This window comes from Lucilia sericata, unplaced genomic scaffold (genome assembly GCF_015586225.1).
Source record: "Lucilia sericata isolate MDLA Ls3-8-SP2 unplaced genomic scaffold, ASM1558622v1 Contig000483F_arrow, whole genome shotgun sequence".
Classification (NCBI taxonomy): Eukaryota; Metazoa; Arthropoda; class Insecta; order Diptera; family Calliphoridae; genus Lucilia; species Lucilia sericata.
The window spans coordinates 195,471-215,026 of NW_023994498.1; the positions used below are offsets into that span (position 1 = coordinate 195,471).

Consider the following 19,556-nt stretch of genomic DNA (forward strand, 5'->3'; position numbering starts at 1 on the left):
CTCCATTGGGCGCTTAAACTTGCAAACAAAATTAACTAATTGAGTACTCAAAGACAACTTTCGAGGATTAATTTTAATGTAATCGCTAATCTTTCACCTAAAGATTGGTCCTAAGTTGAATAGGTGATGGTTATATGTTATATAAAAATAGATAAAAGTTGAAACTTTTGGGATGAAGAGTGTTTAACCGTATTTTTATTATTTCGTTTATTATTCTTTTACTTGCTATTAAACTTGCATCCCAGCAAAATATTTGCTTACAAATTCACTAGAAAAATCACCAGAATTCATCGAGTAAAGTGGTTACAATTCTACTAGAAAAAGTACTTATTTTTGTTTGAGATGTTCCAAAAGTAAGTCAATATTATTTGGTTGGAAATAAGTTGTTTTTTTAGTAGAGTTATTTATAGAATATTTATGAAAAAATAAAAATAAAAAGTCGACAAAGACTGGGGTTGAACTCAATACCTTCCGTCTGCCAGTTGGATGCTCCACTCACTACACCACTGCTTAGCTGTTTTATTGTGCGTCAAATAATAGTTTTCACACACAAATACTATTTTATTTTCTGTTTGTCTAAAAATAGATATTTGATATCGTGTGCACAAAAAAAGGAAAAAAAGAAAAAGTAACTGTTTTATGTTTGTTTGTTTCTTTATTTTGATTTTTTTAGACTTTACATACAAAGTAAGTCATTAATAAAGTACTTAATGGTAATCATTGTAAGCAAAGATTTTGCTGGGATATATTAACAAAAGACTGAAATTTATAGTTTATTGATGTTTTCTTTCAGAAAGTACTTAAAAAATATATGAACAATTAAGGCGTTAAGGTCTTATTATGCATATACAAAATCAGTGTGTAATTGGAGGCCAATGCATATCGTTATGCGCTTCTATATGAAGGCTAATAGAAGGCCTCTAGAATATCTACTATTAAATTCTATTAGAAGACATTCAAATTTAATAAATGTAGGGTGTTATAAGGGAGAATTTATACAGCATATACCTGATGGATGGACTACTAATGACATCCAAATAAAATTTATTTATAATTAAATAAGACTTTATTTATTTTAAATATTTTTATTATTTTGACAACTTATTTAGAACATTTCCACTCTGTATTTTGAACAGCAAACATTTCTTTACTGGTGTGTACAGTAGAGTACTCCAGCATTGTGAACGTAGCGTAAACATGTATGGGATAATAAGTCGATAGAAGAAATGTTCGTTATTTTTTATTTTTAAAATAGTTGAAATACTTTTGTAAAACAAGTTGTATAACTCATTTTGACAATTGAGGTTTTAAACTTCTGATGGGACTTTTACTAAAACCCATCACATTTCCTAAAAGAAAACATTAGTGAAAGCAAATTGTACAATTTGATAATATCAATAAAGTTAATTTTTTACCACAGATTTGAACTACAAAAATAGGGTTTTATTTTAGAATATTTATGCAATTTTTCCAGCATTGGTTCTGGTCGACCGCTGGGCGAATTCTATTTATATATAATATTAAATGGGACTACTAAATTTTAGGAAGTGAAATAGGCCATGATGTATTAAAATTACAAACAATGTAGCAGGCTTGGGGGGGTATGACTACATTTTCAATTACAATTACATTTGAAGTAATTGTAATTGAAGCTTTACCATTTACAATTACTTTTAATTGTAATTGAAGTTTTGCCAATTACAATTATTTGTAATTGAAGTTTTGACAATTACAATTACTTGTAATGGTAATTGAAGTTTTGCCAATTACAATTACTTGTAATTGTGAATTTTGTTCCTTATAATTACATGTAATTAGTAATACCTTAATTACAATTACAAGTAATTTTAATTGGAAAATTTCAATTACAATTACAAGTAATTGTAATTGGCAAAACTTCAATTACAATTACAAGTAATTGTAATTGGTTATTGGTCAATTACACATTACAAGTAATTGTAATTGGAAAAATTTCCATTACAATTACAAGTAATTGTAATTGGTTATTGCTCAATTACACATTACAAGTAATTGTAATTGACCATGTAATGAATTACTGTGTGTAATCATTACCCCCCATGCCTGCAATGTAGTAATGTTGGAAAATTGGATGTGAGAAATTGTGACATGAAAAATGGTATTGGAACATGAATTTCCATGTTTTGAAAAACAACATAATTGAAATCATTTGAAAACTGCATCCAAATGACAAACTGATCTCTGTGCTGGACAATGACATTTAACATAATTTTCTGATGCTAAGGTAATAATAAATACAAATTGGTAGGTCAATACTAAAACACTCTCCTGAATATCCAGAGGCCAATACTTTCAAAATTTACAAAAGTATTTGAAGCTACAAGTCCACAGGATGCCTCGTGGTCAATTATCCCTTTTAGGAGATAAAAAGTTCATATTTAATATCGAATAGACTAAAACAGAATATATAACCAAAAAAATTACCATTTCGAAACGTAATTTATTAAATAAACATTTAAATCCATCGTTTGTAGACTTTTGTGAAATTCAAAACATGAAAAAATTGGATTTTTCTTTTAAAAATATTTTATTTATTGGAATTGAAAAACGATTTCTTATGATTTATATTTCTCAAAATATAATATTTACAATCATGTAAAAGATTTTTTATTTTCCTTTAGTAAACAGAAAAATACCTAAAATTAAAATCGTTTGTAGACTTTAGTGAAATAGTGTAATATCCCCCACGAACAATGTAAATTCTTAGAAATTAGGTTTATGGTATAATCATAGATCACTATATAATGTTCTTTTTAACCGCAAACATTTTCCATGAAAAGGAGCTCACAACAGTCCCGATTGGACTCCACCGACTGAAATTAGTATTTATATTAAGAAAAAACAAATGGTCCTATTTACAAACGAAGCAAAAAATAAGTAAGAAGTCTATATTCGCCTTTGCCGAATCTTATATTGTACCTTTCACCGTAGTGCGTTTAAAAAATATTAATCTTATATCAATTTATTTAATTTTACTTAACTCGGCATTACTTTAGCAATAGAAAAAAAAACAACGCTCAACAAAACAAAACAAAACTTTTTTATCAAAGCAATTATGTTGCTCGTTTATGGGGCTGTGTGAGCACAAATATAAAAAAATTTTAAATTTTCAATTACAGTTTGATGTGTCTGTGGGCTTGTGCAAGCCCATTTTACAATAAGATTGTTAAATTTTTTTTTTTTTACTAATACAATAAAAAATATTTTTAAAAATTAATATTTTACATTTTTACATAAAATACAAATGCCTTCAACTATTTTGGAAGTTTGTTTCATAATAAAACTACAATTTGTTAAAAAATTAACATCTTAAAAAGTAAATATTTGTTATCATAATAAAGTTTATACTGCAGAATTGAACGAGCACACCTATTCATTAATTTAATTTTAATATGATATGTTCGACGTCTGTGGAAAAATGGCATTCAACAAATCGCACACACAAATCCAACGTATATGGCCAGCTTTATTGAGGATTCCGAAGATATCTGGGGTCTTCAGAAAATTGATTTCAACTGACAGCCGGACATGGCTTAATCTTCTACGCTATCTATAAGGATTCAGAACCGACTCACTCTGTATAGAAAGCAAAAACGTGTTTTTGTTACCCCTCTGAAAATTTACTTTGCTTTGTTTTATGATGATTCCCAAAATATTTTAAGTCTTGCGATGGCCGTTCGTGAGCTGGATCAAATTTAAAAAGGGTATTTTTTTAAAATTTTAGTTTTCTTTTGAAACAATATATTCAACATGGGGTATCGTTTGAAAGAAGTTTTAAAACCGCGTCCAATGATGTATCATAAAAAACCTGCTCATATTGTTATATTCCAAAAAAAATCTAAAATTGTTAGGTTTTTCACTAATATACATAAAATTTATGGACAATTTTACACATCACTAGACGCGGCTTCAAACAACCTTTCAAATGATACCACATATTGTGTATTTTGTTTAAGAAAAAACTGTAAAAATTAAAAAATAACTAAAAAGGGACTTTTGTGTAACCGGTCCAGCTCACGAACGGCCGCCGATAGACTAAAAATATTTTGGGAACCATTATAAAACAAAACAAAGATTTTTTGAAGCTGTGTAAAATTTTGAATTGAACATTAAAAATCGTGTCCCCCATAGAATATTTTCTTGAAAACAGCTCACGAACGGACAACACTAAACCCAAAATATTTTGGGTAACATCATATTAAATAACAGCGAATGTTTTGATGGGGGTAACTCAAGCACCATTTTTTTGTGAGTCGGTCTAATGTATATACGAAGGTGAAGCTATTTTATGGCTAAATTTAGCACATTTCAGTCTCGTTTAGACATCAAAAAATTTATTTTGGCTTTAGCCATTTTTATTTTAATTTTTTGGCCATTTAAAATTTAGTGAAATACCTGCTAAATCGCAAAAATTTTACTTTTTATACAATTCTAAGATGATTATGCTCTGTTTTTTTAAAGCACAGAGTTAAAAAGTGGCATCAATTTTCCAGAAGAAAACTATTTTAATAACTTCCATTGTGAAAATTATCTATTATTTTTAGTATTTTTTTAATATTGATATGATTTTTGTAAAAAAAAGTTCAGCCTTTTTTGTAATTCTTTAGCCATTTTTATACCCTACACCACTATAGTGGGGAGGGTATTATGCGTTTTTAACACCAATAAATATTGATATTACACACCTTAATGTATACCAATTTTTAAGATAATTTGATGAGACTTCACATTTACGCCCAGGACGAACACTATTGAAAATGGTTGAAATCTGTCAATTATTTCACCTAGCCCCCATACAACCGGACCTCCCGAATAGGGCTTCTGAGCTCAAAATTATGTTAAATATTCTAGTAAAAAATTTGCAAAACTTAGTTTTATATAAGCCTAGTGATGCTGCCGATTTCCTAATGATCCGGCCTCATTTGACCCTAGCCCCCATACAAAGTCCCCTTCAGAAAATGTCTTGAAAGTCCATAATTCACCAATAAACAATAGTATCACGATGAAATTTGGCACAAACAAATAAATAAATATAAATCCCGACAATAAATTTTATAAAGATCGGCCCAATTTCTGCCCCAGCCCCCATACAACCGGACCTTCCGATTTGGGCCTTTTCAGTGTCGAATTCGGATAATAAAAATGGTTCTATTGCATTAGCAAGGTCCATGGCAATTTATTTACTATTAAATATTATGTCTAGAACTATCCAAAGACGAACTGCAGAAGGTTGATCAAAGTCATATTGACTAAAAACGCCTACAATTCAAACTGGCTAGGATTGATTTGATAGAGGGGCACATCTGAAGTTTTAGTAAAATCGAATAATGTTAACCCATAAACTGTGAGGGTCAAACTTGGGAAATTCTCTTGAAACCATAGTGAAATATTATTTTGTTTTCAACCGATATAAATGAATAATATATGTATAATGAAGACCCGTATTTATGATAACACCGCAAATATTAAAAAAAACCTTTAAACTTAAATATATTTTTACAATTATATAAAATGTCCGTAATATATGAACAAAATATTCGATGTCATTTCGGAAGAAAATAGTGGGTGATAAAAAAAACAGATATAAGATTCGGTTTCAGCACCTAAAAATACATTAAAAATTGTCCAATTGATTTTAAAAGTTTTCACAAACCTTCATTTCGTTGGCCTGTGTAATCGGGCCTCATTTAAAATTATCTCATATAAATCCATCCACCAAATATTATGGCTTCTTTCAGTAAATCAGTTTTTCAATGCAACATTCAACGTAAATGGTTTATTATTAAAAATTAATCACATTTAATATTCCTAATTGGTGTAGGGTATCATATGGCTACGACCGACTATAGTTTCTTACTTGTTTGCTATGATTTTAACCATTTTTGGTTAAAGCTTTAATTTAAAAAAATTTACAATTCGCTCATTTACTACAAGGCTGGAATAATTCAAAATTCAGATTTTTTGAACGGAAGACATGCGTCATACTAAAGTTTTTCATATACATTTATCAAATTTCAAATATGGGGAATTTCGTGTCAAGTGACCCAACATTAAAAATCGATGTCTTCCGATTTGGATGAAATTTCCACTTTGGATATTCTCCTTTGGACAATTATTGCTACGACCAATAGGTGAAAAGTTACACACATTTGAATAAAACCCTGTAAGTCCGGCAGTAAAAGCTAAGTCCGGCAGTTCTTGACCGATAGATCTGAAAATTTGTGTCTGACCTACTTTCCAATAGTACATACTAACCTTAGTGAAAATTTCGTCAAAATCGATTTTTTGAGTTGGGTCACTTGACATAAAATTCCCAATATATATATATTATTATTATTTTGCTGTAAATGTAAAAACTAAAACTCATGTTTTCCCGAATATTAGATAAAAAAAACTAAATTCCTTAAAATATTAATATTTAAAATTTGATGTCTTTTGGAAATTTTATACAGCAAACATCGATCTAGCCGTTTAGGCGTGATTGATGAACAAATAAACAAACGACATTTTATACACCAACATAGAATTCCTTTTTTTACCCCCATTGGGTGGGCTTCCAAAATATGCATATTTCCGATACTATAAAAAGCGCAGTTGATATATAACAGATAAAAATAAAAAAGTACTAATTTTGCCCGTTTTTCCCCCTTTTGTCATATTTCTGATACTTTAAAAAACTTAATGGAATATATTTTGGCTTAAGCAAAGACAATAATTGGTATTTATGCTTAAAATTACTAATTTTGACCGCTTTTCACCCATTTGCCCCCTTTTATACCAAGAAAATCGGTCTAGGCGTTTAGGCGTGATTGACGAACAAACAAACAAACGAACAGACTTACAAAGAGATTTATAACATATATTAGGATTATTAAACATTCAAAGCCATTTTTCTCGAACGACTTTTTATTATTAAGCCGGTCTTGTAGTAAATGATCGATATGTTTGTATGTATGCATGTATGTATGTATATTTCTAATATTTATAATATTGCTCATTAATATTGTTTAACGTCTTATTAATTTCTAGGTCAATTTAGTATTTTATTGAATACAATACTAAACAAGGCAGATTTTGAACAAATTCAAAGATCTCATAGCATATTTCAAGCTAATATATTATCATTATGCTTTCTTCTAACTGATGTAAGTTTTCATTTACTATGCACACTACATAGATTGATATCTTTAAGTTTAATTTTTTATTTATTTATTTATTTTAGGAGGATGCTATGAAAGTAAGCATGTTACAGACTTCATCGCTTCATTCAAATAATCCAGTTTATTTAATAATCAATGAAATTTTTCATATATGCGAAGATTTCTGTACTTTAGTTGAGTCTCACAAATTAGATGAAATGTTAAATGCTAAAATTGACCAACTCGATGAACGGTAAGTTAAATTTGTTAAGTATGTATGTACACTGAAAATAATACATGCATAACTTTACTAAAAAACAATTTCGTAACTACCCTTTTTAGTAATATTTACGAAAATTTCGTGTATAATGCGAAATATTATTAATTTGACGAAAGTACGAAAACCTTTTGTAATATATTTTTCGCAAATTTAAGCGAAATTAAACATAATGATATTAATTGCATTATCATTAAATAAAACTACAACAATTTTTAGAATATGTTATTTAATGATATAAATATTATTTTTATTTTAAGATTTGGCAGTTTAATACAACAACTTATAAATTTGTTGGTTGGTTTAAAAACGGCTCCAAGTACAACACCATTATCTCAGCTTTTACTACGATTGGATTTCAACCACTGGTTTAGCATCAAGAAAGCCTAACGAATATGAATAACTTCTCTTTAAATATTTATTTTTATTTATTGTTATTTTGAAATATCTGATAATGAATAAATGAGCTTAAAATTAATACATTACGTACATATGGATATGATATTGTAATCAGATTTTAGCAATAACAACGAAATGTTTATATAGTTCATTAATATCTTTAAATATTAGAATCTAATTCGCTTTATGTCCTCCATGCGGAAATCGGTTCTATAAAAATAATTCCAATTATAATTTAAGCCTTAAAATATAATTTCAACAATAGTTTTGATGTTGATTCTTACCGTAATGTCAGTATTGTCCGAACTTCGTTGGGTGTTATACGCCACGAAGACAACTCTGAACTGTTATCCGGATTCCAGTAATCATTTAGCTCAGACACCTTTTCAAGGTTCAAGATGGTAGCAATTTGTGTGAGTCGGGTCATTTTATCACGAATTGACCACGAGGTTGCACTGGCCAAATAGGCACCTAAAACTCGCACTTCCTGATCTAGTACTAAGCCTCCCAACTACGTAAAATTAAATATGGCTACTTTAGTTTTTTTTTTTTTTTTTTTAATCTAAACGAAAATAATCTTACATACACGATTAAATGTACATTTCTTGATCGCTCTTTCTAAACGCAATGTCAATTCTGTTGCCACAATACTAATAAGAGCGTCCGTGTTGCGTGGAGTTAACATTTGCTTAAAAGTATTTAATAAGCCTTCAATTTGTACAATCAAAAATTGAACAAACGTTTCGCCAGCCTCGTATGATGCCAATTCATCCTAAATTATACAAACATAATTTAACAACTACCAAATTTTAAAATATGTTCTGCGTACTTCTGTAAAATGATGTTTATAATTAAGAAACTGATCGACCCATGGATGTAGTCGTGGTTTGATTGCGCTTGAACGCAACTGCTGCATGCCAAAATCTACACATGCTTTTAAAGTATCCCGAACAGTTTTAAGCTCTGCAAGACAACTATCTATTAGTTGTTTCTCTACATTTGTTATGGCTGGAAAGGCCCCTTTTATCTCTTGTTCCATAGTTTGCCACAAAGTTTCAATATACTCTGTTGACATGTCGGCATTGTTTAGTTGGACTAAGAAATGTACCCTGGATTTCTCAATGTCACTCGATTGGATTCTACCCTGCTGCAATGTGTTTTGTATAGCATTATAGGCTTGGGCCAAATCAATATAACCAGAGGGATAACCCTGTTTTAAAGGCGCTCGCAATGCATTGACAAAGTCACTATCCAAACATGTTGCAGCATTGTTTATAACAGCGCATGTTCCGTTTACAGATTGACTAGACAAAGAGCGCCTTATTGACTTTCTTAGAATAAAGAATACATCGTCAACCATTGAAGAAGACAATTGACCGCTCTCGTAAGTATCCAAGGCAATAGCCTTAATTACACTTTCCTCCATAAAGTAGCTGTAAAACATTAAAAATCCTATTAGCTCATATACTAAGAAAAAGGAATAATATAATTTACCGTTCAAATAAGAGATAAGTTCCAAGCAACTCCTGCATTTGTCTGCTTAAATCAGATTTATTTAAAACTTGATTCATTTTTTCCAATTTACCATCCTGTGATGTTTTATCCAAATAACTAGATTCAATGTCAGCCTAAAAAAATAAATAACATATGATTTGTATAAGCTAAAGTTTTTAAAAAATAATAGGTTTTGTATTCTGTATAATCCTGAAAATATCAATCCAGGTATTTGTATAATGTTATCAATTGTTACAGCCCTCATTGACAATATTGCAAAGGATTTTATAAATCGTTACCTACAATGCATAAATTGTTCAAAGGTGTACCAATTCTTTGGTACGCCTTTGCATTTCAGGTGACGATATACAAAGATATCAGTAACTTAAAGAAATAAGAATATAAAAGAAATAAGAATAAAAAAGAAATAATATATTATTAAAGAAATAATAATATAAAAAAACGTTAGTTGAAATTTTTTGAACACCGGTAAATTGAACTGATAGCTAATTATGACGCTATGTTGTTATTAGAATTATATACCAAATAAGAGTTAATAAAAGGGGAAAATTATAGGCCGATATCTTATCACAAATAGTAATGAAAAAAAAAAAACAATATAATTTCATAGAATGTAAAATATGAAAAATAGCTAAAAAAAACGTGTCACAAAAATCGCCTTAGGGATGAATTGAGTAAAAAATACTAATATCTATTATTAAAAAGGCTTCAGCGAAAACACAAACTTTATAAAAATAAAAAACTAATACTCTGATCTTTTTACATTTATTAAATTTTAAATTGGGCTGATCATTTTGAAAGGAATCATATACATAACTATATATGTATAAGCATATCGCTCATTTACTCCAAGACTGGCATATCAAATGTCTATGTAAAAATATTGCATTAACAAAAAATGTAAAAATATTGCATTAACAAAAAAAAAAATAAATTATTTATTTGAAATATCTTTTTCGTTTACCATACGAAAATTTACAACCAAAGAATATAAAGAAATTGGGGCTTGTCAGTTGGTACGCAAAGGAGTTGTCATTCGGTACCAAAGAATATAAAGAAATTGGGGCTTGTCAGTTGGTACCAAAGAATAAATAAGAAATGAAACTGTTGTCAAAAGTACCTAAGTCTACTGTCATCCGGTACCTAACTCTAAGAATATATTAGTAGAATTCTCAAGTCAACATAGTTGCAAAAAATCGTATTGAAAAAAAAAATATTACATTTCAATTTATACTTTGAAAGGTTTCTTAAGATATTTTCCACATATTTTATCTACAAACATTTTATAAACACGTCTATTTGTTTTTTAATCTATAATATTGAAAAAAATAAATTATTTATTTGAAATATCTTTTTCGTTTACCATACGAAAATTTACAACATTGTTTTTTTTTAGTTTTAATTTCAACCAACAAAAATTCAATGTCAAAAAATAAAATTTTGTTTTTTCGTTTGTAAAAAATATATAATTTTCGGGCTGTTAAATGTGTTTAAATTGTGCAAAAAAAAATATAAAATATAATGTTAAGTGATAAAAAATATTTCAAAGTGCTATTATCCTCAAATTTTCGCGAAAAAGTTTTGAAGTTTGGAGAGAGAATAACATTTTTACATATGTGTTGGATTTACACAGCACTCGTCTGTGAGAAGAGCGTAATGTTATTGTTGTAAAAAAATGACAGCGTTTCACTTCTTGTTTATTCTTTGGTTGGTACGTAAAGGAGTTGTCATTCGGTACCTAACTCTAAGTATGTATTGGTAGAATTTTTGTATTAGTATTGGAGCTCCAACCACTTTCACCACACTTTCCAAACATACATACTTGCATAAAATCGTACATAAAAATTTTAGGAAAAATAAATAGCATTTAAATTTCTACATTCGCAGATTTTTTAATTTATTTTGCCCACATCTAATCAGTAAACATTTAATAAATATATTTTTCGGACTTAAAATCTCTTTTTTTGCAAAAAAATAAGTTTATTTTAAATAATTTTTTCATTTTCAATACCAAAATATACAACTTTGTTTTGTCAATTTTAATTTCAACACACAAAAATTAATTGTCAAAAAAATTTTAAAAAATATTTTTTTAGTTTGTGAAAAATAAAAATATTTCGGATTGTTAAATGCGATAAAATTGTGTAAAAAAATAAAAAATAGTTATGTGTTTGTGAAAAAACGTCGTTCAAGTCCTATTATCCCGGTATTTTCGCGAAAAAGTTTTGAAGTATTGTGAGAGAATTGAGTTCTCACAAGTGTGTTGAATTCACACAGAACTCGTCTGTGAAGAGAAGGAAATGTTATTGTTGTAAAACAATGTCATAGTCCAACTTCTTATTATTCTTTGTTTACAACATTGTTTTTTTAGTTTTAATTTCAACCAACAAAAATTCAATGTCAAAAAATAAAAAATATTTTTTTTTTTTTCGTTTGTAAAAAATATATTATTTTCGGGCTATTAAATGTGTTTAAATTGTGCAAAAAAATTATAAAATATAATGTTAAGTGATAAAAAATATTTCAAAGTGCTATTATCCTCAAATTTTCGCGAAAAAGTTTTGAAGTTTGGAGAGAGAATAAAATTTTTACATATGTGTTGGATTTACACAGCACTCGTCTGTGAGAAGAGCGAAATGTTACTGTTGTAAAAAAATGACAGCGTTTCACTTCTTGTTTATTCTTTGTTTTAAACAAAGAATAATAATAAGTTGGACTATGACATTGTTTTACAACAATAACATTTCCTTCTCTTCACAGACGAGTTCTGTGTAAATTCAACATACTTGTGAGAACTCAATTCTCTCACAATACTTCAAAACTTTTTCGCGAAAATACCGGGATAATAGGACTTGAACGACGTTTTTTCCCAAACACATAACTATTTTTTTAATTTTTTACACAATTTTATAGCATTTAACAATCCGAAATATTTTTATTTTTCACAAACTAAAAAAATATTTTTTTAATTTTTTTGACAATTAATTTTTGTGTGTTGAAATTAAAATTGACAAAACAAAGTTGTATATTTTGGTATTGAAAATGAAAAAATTATTTAAAATAAACTTATTTTTTTGCAAAAAAAGAGATTTTAAGTCCGAAAAATATATTTATTAAATGTTTGCTGATTAGACATGGGCCAAGATATAGGCGCAATTTACATGAAGACTTTTCAGACGTCTGTTTTTTCCAATTCTCCTTTGAGAATCTTCCAAAAAATCATGAACATTTATACGGTGATTTTTTACATGCAACTATGCATGTCTTTTTTTGATGTTTAATTGTATAATCCTTTTTAATTACTTATTCGTAATAAAAATAAAATGAAATTTTTAACATAAAAACCATTTAATTTGATTTAAAAAAATTTAATTACACGCTATAGTATTTTTTTAATGCAAATTTTAATGTTTTCATGTAAAAAAAGACAATTATTTTTTTACATGAGCATAATATCAACAGTACGAATGAGTTTAAAGAGGAATGTCAAAAACAATCATGAAAATCCCAAATCATATTTGTTTTCTTACCCCCCATTCTTCTCTACCCCGCTCACCACCAATCATCGACAAACATGAAAACAGACGTCTGGGCAAACATGAAAAAAAATCATCGTGTAAATTGGGTGATATTAATTATAAGGTAGTGTCGTCGGCGAATTCAGAAATACGGAGCGAATTCATTTTATTTTTTATATATGGAGTTTGACAGCATGCCTACACTTCAAAGTGCAAGCACACTGTCAAACTACATATAAAAAAATCAAGTGTATTAGCAAAAAATAATCAGCTGCTCTGTTAACACTACCTTATAATTAATATACCTTGATGTGGGCCAAGATATATTAACTATAAGTAGGGTTCTATAAATCGACTTTCGAATAATCGAACAATCGACTTTTTGTCGAAAAAAGTCGAAGTCGACTATTTTGTTCCAAAAAAGTCGATAACTCGACTATCGTCTATGAAAAATGTCGAAAAGTCGACTTTGTAAATAAAAGTCGGAAAGTCGAAAAAAGTCGAAAAGTCGAAAAAAGTCGATAAGTCGAAGAAAGTCGAAAAGTCGTAAAGTCGGAAAAAGTCGAAAAGTCAAAAATAGTCGAATATTTTAAAAAAGTGGAAAAGAGGTCAAAAACTCTAAAATAGTCGGAAAAACTCAAAAAAAGTAAAAAATAGTCGAAAAAAGTCGAAAAAAAGTCGAAAATAGTCAAAAAGTCGTAAAAAATCGAAAAGTCGAAAAGTTGAAAAAAGTCGGAAAAAGTCGAAAAAAGTCAAGAAGTCGAAAAAAGTCGGAAAAAGTCGAAAAGTCGACTTTTAAATAAATGGAAAAGGTCGAAAAGTCAAAAAATCGACTTTTCATAAAATGGAAAAAGTCGAAAGGTCGACTTTTAACTAAATGCAAAAAGTCGAAAAGTCGACTTTTCGTTTCAACTATAGAACCCTAATTATAAGGTAGTGTCGTCGGCGAATTCAGAAATACGGAGCGAATTCATTTTATTTTTATATATGGAGTTTGACAGCATGCCTACACTTCAAAGTGCCAGCACACTGTCAAACTACATATAAAAAAAATCAAAAGTGTATTAGCAAAAAATAATCAGCTGCTCTGTTAACACTACCTTATAATTAATATACCTTGATGTGGGCAAAATAAATTAGAAAATCTGCGAATGTAGAAATTTAAATGTTATTTATTTTTCCTAAAATTTTTATGTACGATTTAATGCAAGTATGTATGTTTGGAAAGTGTGGTGAAAGTGGTTGGAGCTCCAATACTAATACAAAAATTCTACCAATACATATTTAGAGTTAGGTACCGAATGACAACTCCTTTACGTACCAATTGACAAGCCCCAATTTCTTTATATTCTTTGCCAGTAAACTTCAAAAAATTTTTTGAGAGAGAGAAATGACACTACCTTCATATTTTTATCATGGTGTAGCCAGCTTTAATAGAGAAACCTATCAGTTGTTATGATAGTTGACAATGGCTTATATAAAAATGGATAAATTAGACTTTTTACCTTTAATATTTAAATGTTTTTGTAGATAGGGCCTTTTGATTTTTGTAAATAAAATCGCTAATTTTGGTCGGAGGAGTCCAATTTTTTGTGTCGACATCAACATCAACAATAAAATAATTTTGAATTTTTTGTTAGTTAGGGCCGTTTGCGTTTCAGATGATATTAACGTCTACTATATGAATTTGATTTAAATTTCAAAAACCCTTGATTCGTTTAAAATATATTTAAAAAATAATTAAATGTCATAAAAATTCGAAGCCATTTTCTCGAAACGACTTTTTTGGATTATACCAGAATTGTAGTAAATGAGCGATATATGTATTAATAGCTTATGGATAACGTAATTATGACAAATTTGTTATCCGAGATTTGAAAACATCAACGCAATGGAAAAATAATGCAATATAGTTTGAAACCAATATGATTCACCCCTATTCTGCATTTCGATTACGTTTCCGCATTCAGCCACGATCGAAAATTGGTATTCCAACAAAATACGGAATCATAGGGAAAAGTAGAAGCAATTTCATTTTATTTCAATGTTTTAAGATTGTGTGTATTCTGTATTGCGATCGTAACTACTAGAGATGAGCGATCCAGTGATTTCTAAAGAACGTCGTTCTTAGTGAACGTGATTTGTAAATCACTGTTCTTTAAAACAGTGACTGTGATCACGGTTTTCACTTATAAAGCAAAACAATATTAATATTTTTTTCGATTATTTTGGTTAAAAGCAATTTTTTTACAATAACAACGTATTTTATTGGGTCTTATATCTTTCAGTATTCATTTCAGTCACAGTAGCTACCAGTGAATTATTAATCACAGTCGTGAAAAATATTGCTCATCTCTAGTAACTACGTTTTTGTAAGCTGTTATTTTAGTGACGGAGCTTCGAATCGAAATGCAGAATACCAAAGATCCTAAACTGAAATGCAGAAGAGGGGTGATGATAAAAATTTTATGATTATCTTACCGTTACTCGCCTCTTCATAAATCGAAAATATAGTTCTGCTCTTGAATGCATAACTGTTATCTCTGCAATAATCGCATCGATATCTTTGGGATTAAGCTTATCAATAGATCCTCCCGATGGTTTTCGATAATGGCCTAAAGTTACCGCCGATGTTGTATTAGTATTAGTACTTCGAGAACAGCCCTCTTTAACTTGTTGCGTTCTAAGTCCGATTTTGCGATTTTTATTGAATTCAAGTAATAAGCTCTTTACGTCTGTATCACATTGACGTTGTAGAACTTGTAGCATATCTAACAAATAACCAGCGCCATAGCATGCCTCGACTATCGGCTGATTGACTTCGATTACTCGTGCAAAATTCTCCAACAGCGATGTCAATGTATCCGCAAATGCCAACTGTAAACGTTTTTCAGCTTTTGCTATGTCCATTGAATTACGCAGTTCTTTCTGAGCTTTAATCGATAATTTTATACAAATATAGTTGGAGAACTTTTCAATACCTTCCTCATGTCGTCCAAGAAGAGGAAATATTTTAAAAAATCTTTCCACCGATGCTAAATCATCCTTCTTTACAGCCTCGTTAAATCTACGCACTATCAAATCGCGCATTTCGACAGTAGCAGTTTCCAGGGTCCTTATAGCTTCGCTGACAGAACTTACCGACCCCTGGACATCGTCCGCAGTTCTTTTAAGTAGTTGTAAATCCATCGCCAAAAATCGATTAATATGACCAGCACCAATTTCAAAATCTTCATCAGCAATGGCAGTCATAACACCTTGACTGCACAATTGTAAATCAATAAGATCGTGCACACGTTGCTGACACTCAGAAACACGGCTTCGTGCGAGATCCAGTCGCCTAACCTTTGCACTTACAGATTCTGCCAGTTGAGCTGTCCTCACAATTTGAGTATCTAATTTATTAGAATCCCTGCTTACGTCGTTAAGCATCAGCATTGCTCTTGTTATACCTCGCATTTTTGACTCTATTTGACACTGTTTGCTTAGTAGATTCTCCAGATCTAGTTCGATTTCATCCTAATTTAAGTTACAAATAATTAGTTTTTTTTTTTCGCTAAGAAATTGCAAATAAAAGTTATCGAACCTCATTATTTTTTATTAGATTTAGCACATTATCTACATTTAAACTATTTCCTATATCTACGTCGCCAAAAAATCCTTTTAAATCCATTTTGTTTATAATAATTTAAAGTAAAATAAATATTTTTTCGTCTGCATTAATTTAATCAACTTCTTTATTTGTTTACACACAACTGCACGTAATAAATGAAATTGAAACATTTGACACGTCGATACACTGTGCAAAAATCAAATTCATAAACTAATATCATTCACAAACAAACATATAAAAAATAAAAAAATGTCAGATTTTCAATAATTTTTTAATACCGATTTTCGCACCAAAAGTTTGGTCTTATTTTTTTGCTGTAAAATTTGACAAAAGCAGCTTTTAGACTTATTAAATGTCAAAATTGACACATCTGAATTCTGACTGATCTCTATTTTTCGGACATATTTGACTTTTCGACTGACAAATTCTAATTAATTTTTATTTATTAACCCCCGTTAACACCAACTCCGGTTATCGTTTAACCGCCCTACATGAACAGTGACAGTCATTTGATCGGTCATTTGACTGGCACTACTCTACTGATGTTTCTATCAGTTTCTTAAGGCAAATGGACAAAAGTGATGGAAACATTTGTGTACATGTGATTTTTCTTCTCCCTTGCACTTATGAATTCTATCGACTTTAAAACATATATTTGAGCTCCTCACTCTTTTGTTGTTTACTAACCATGGATGACATAGATATTAGTCAGGATTGACTGATCATGCTTGATGGTTATATCTATCACAGTTAACAAATTAAAAATGATGTATTTATCGATCATTGTTGACTAATCATATTTGATGAATATATCCGTCAAATGTGACGGCTATACTAATTTATAATAAAACACAATTTATTAATATTTTAAAATATATATATGTTAATTTTATTAATATAATAAGCATGTACATAAATTAACAATAATTTCACCATTTTACATACCTCGCAAGATCTTAAATCCGCTGATGCTCCTTTTAATTTGTGGAAATAAGTTGTCTGTAAGAAATACATATAAATATTAAAATATAAAAATTAAAAGTAAGTAATTATGTTACCATAGATTGATTAAACTCCGAAGTGTTTATCTTCAGCTCCACTTCCTGCACTATTTTTAAATTCTGTTTATAATAATTCTCTTTATTTTTAATAATTTATAGTCTTTGTAAATTTTTAAATTTTTCGCTTCTTTATCTTTGGCTTTTACAGAAATAATTAATTTATAACGTCGAAAAATATAACTCTAAAACACAGTAACAGTCAAATGTAGTAGTTTCATTCTTTCATATGCAAATGAAACCCTTTACCACACATTGGGTACATCAACAGTCATTTTACCGGTCATTTGACTGTCATTATTGATGGAATTATCCATTAACTATTTTTTTAGCAATTTTATACAAAAAAAGTTGCAAGAGTGTTAGTGAAATCATTTTGTATGTGTTAGTTTCGGTCATACATTTCTTGTAGAATATCTACCGCGGTATATATTAATAAAGTAGCGAAATCTCTTGTTGTACAACAACATCTACAACAACCACATGTATTTTGTTTTTGGAATAATTTAAGATTGTGTCAAAATAAAATTTCCTGGAACAACAATATGAACAAAACATAAATAAAAAATATTACTTTTAAGTTAAAAATATTAACTATTTAATTATATTATTATATATTATACATATTATTACACTTTTAAACTACTTTAAAACCACTTTTAATTCACTTTTTCTACTTTTCACAAATTTTAACAAATAGCAAAACACAATTTAAAAATGGCGACGTAAACAATGTTAACAATTTTCAAAACAAACTTTGACAACTTGCTTCATTTATCTAGTTTAAAAAAATAGTCAGCTGTTCAAGTGATGCTACTTTATTAATATACTTTGATATTCTGCCGGTTTGTATGAAAACTGTCAATTGAACCAGGGTGCACTCATAAGGTGAGGTCAATTCAACAGCTGATCACTCATTTTTTTTATTTGAGGTAGATACAACTGTCAAAGTACACCATTTAGAGTTGCTACAATCCGAAAAAGTATGTACATCTATCTAGGGATTCATTATATTTTTAGGACAAAAAATTAATAAATAAATTTTATATTCATTTTAAACCGTAGTAAATTTATGCGAAATACTCAAAAATTGCACAAACTATTTGTCTTAAATATGCATCTATTTTATCAATTATAGGGAACTTTTTACTAATCAATTGAGAGTACAAACATCCCACAATTGTAAATAAAATTATTAAAACTCGATTTTATCATAGATATCTTAATTTTTAACAACTTTCCATGGTAGTGGTTTGGTCACATTTCTATAAAGATCATTATATATTTCTGTAGGGGTACCAAATCAAACACTTTAATTTAATTAATTCAAAGTTCAAATATTCATTTATTTATAATTAAATCTTAAATTATAACGTTTTTATAAAAATTACACGAGAGCCACCACCGCAGCGCCTGTTGTTTCACTTTCGTGTTCAATTTGATACTGATCTCTTTGACAAAAGATTAAAGTTCTGTTCTTATAAAAATATGATGAGTTCAGAGTGTATGTCATAGTATTAGTGTCCTGTTATGTTACAGTGGGTCGAGTGTATATCCTACATTCGGCCGTCCTGATGCTGGCTTCGTCCCGAAGCTAGATTCCACGGCTTCATGTGTTCGGCGACGGTAGTGCATTTTTTGGAACCTTCGCCTTCATCCACTTTTACGACTTCATATCTGTCGTGATTTAATTTGGACACAATTTTATATGGACCCAAGAACTTCGGACGTAGTTTCATTCCTACTCCATATTGAGTTCGTTTAATAGCGACGAGGACGCCCACTTTATAGTTGGTAGCTGGTACTCTCTTACTGTCAAACGTCTTCTTGTTTTCAGCCTGTATTTTTGAAATATTTTTTCTTGCTTCATCTCTTATTTCGTCTCTTTCTTGCTGTAGTTCAGTTATCGAAAACTCTTGTACTAACTGATTTAATTGTGGATCTTCCTTGGTTCGCATACTAATGCCTGTCATCAACTGGAAAGGGGTGTTCTGAGTA

At 29.3% G+C, this 19,556-nt stretch overlaps 2 protein-coding genes across 3 annotated transcripts in view; one reads left to right on the forward strand and one right to left on the reverse strand.

Moving 5' to 3' along the window:
- The window catches only part of LOC119605420 (gamma-tubulin complex component 4 homolog), a 97,716-nt gene extending 89,783 nt beyond the window's left edge, over positions 1–7,933 (forward strand). The window contains exons 8-10 of the mRNA XM_037958522.1: positions 7,069–7,184; positions 7,262–7,431; positions 7,716–7,933. Of these exons, the coding sequence (XP_037814450.1) occupies positions 7,069–7,184; positions 7,262–7,431; positions 7,716–7,845 (416 nt within the window). The 3' untranslated portion in view covers positions 7,846–7,933. The remainder of the gene's footprint in view (positions 1–7,068; positions 7,185–7,261; positions 7,432–7,715) is intronic.
- LOC119605419 (conserved oligomeric Golgi complex subunit 4) lies at positions 7,719–16,753 on the reverse strand. Of its 2 annotated transcripts, XR_005231585.1 has the most exons (8): positions 16,474–16,753; positions 15,369–16,406; positions 9,349–9,482; positions 8,684–9,287; positions 8,441–8,626; positions 8,139–8,365; positions 7,946–8,064; positions 7,719–7,841 (listed from the first exon to the last, which is right to left on the reverse strand). XR_005231585.1 is itself a non-coding variant. In XM_037958520.1 (7 exons), the coding sequence occupies exons 1-7, from the start codon at positions 16,558–16,560 to the stop codon at positions 8,022–8,024; spliced, it is 2,319 nt and encodes a 772-aa protein (XP_037814448.1). In that variant the 5' UTR covers positions 16,561–16,752; the 3' UTR covers positions 7,860–8,021. The 2 variants fall into 2 exon arrangements, 1 of the variants encoding a protein (XP_037814448.1); XM_037958520.1 differs by lacking the exon at positions 7,719–7,841 and having other exon boundaries at positions 7,860–8,064; positions 16,474–16,752.
- Positions 16,754–19,556: the final 2,803 nt, after the last annotated feature.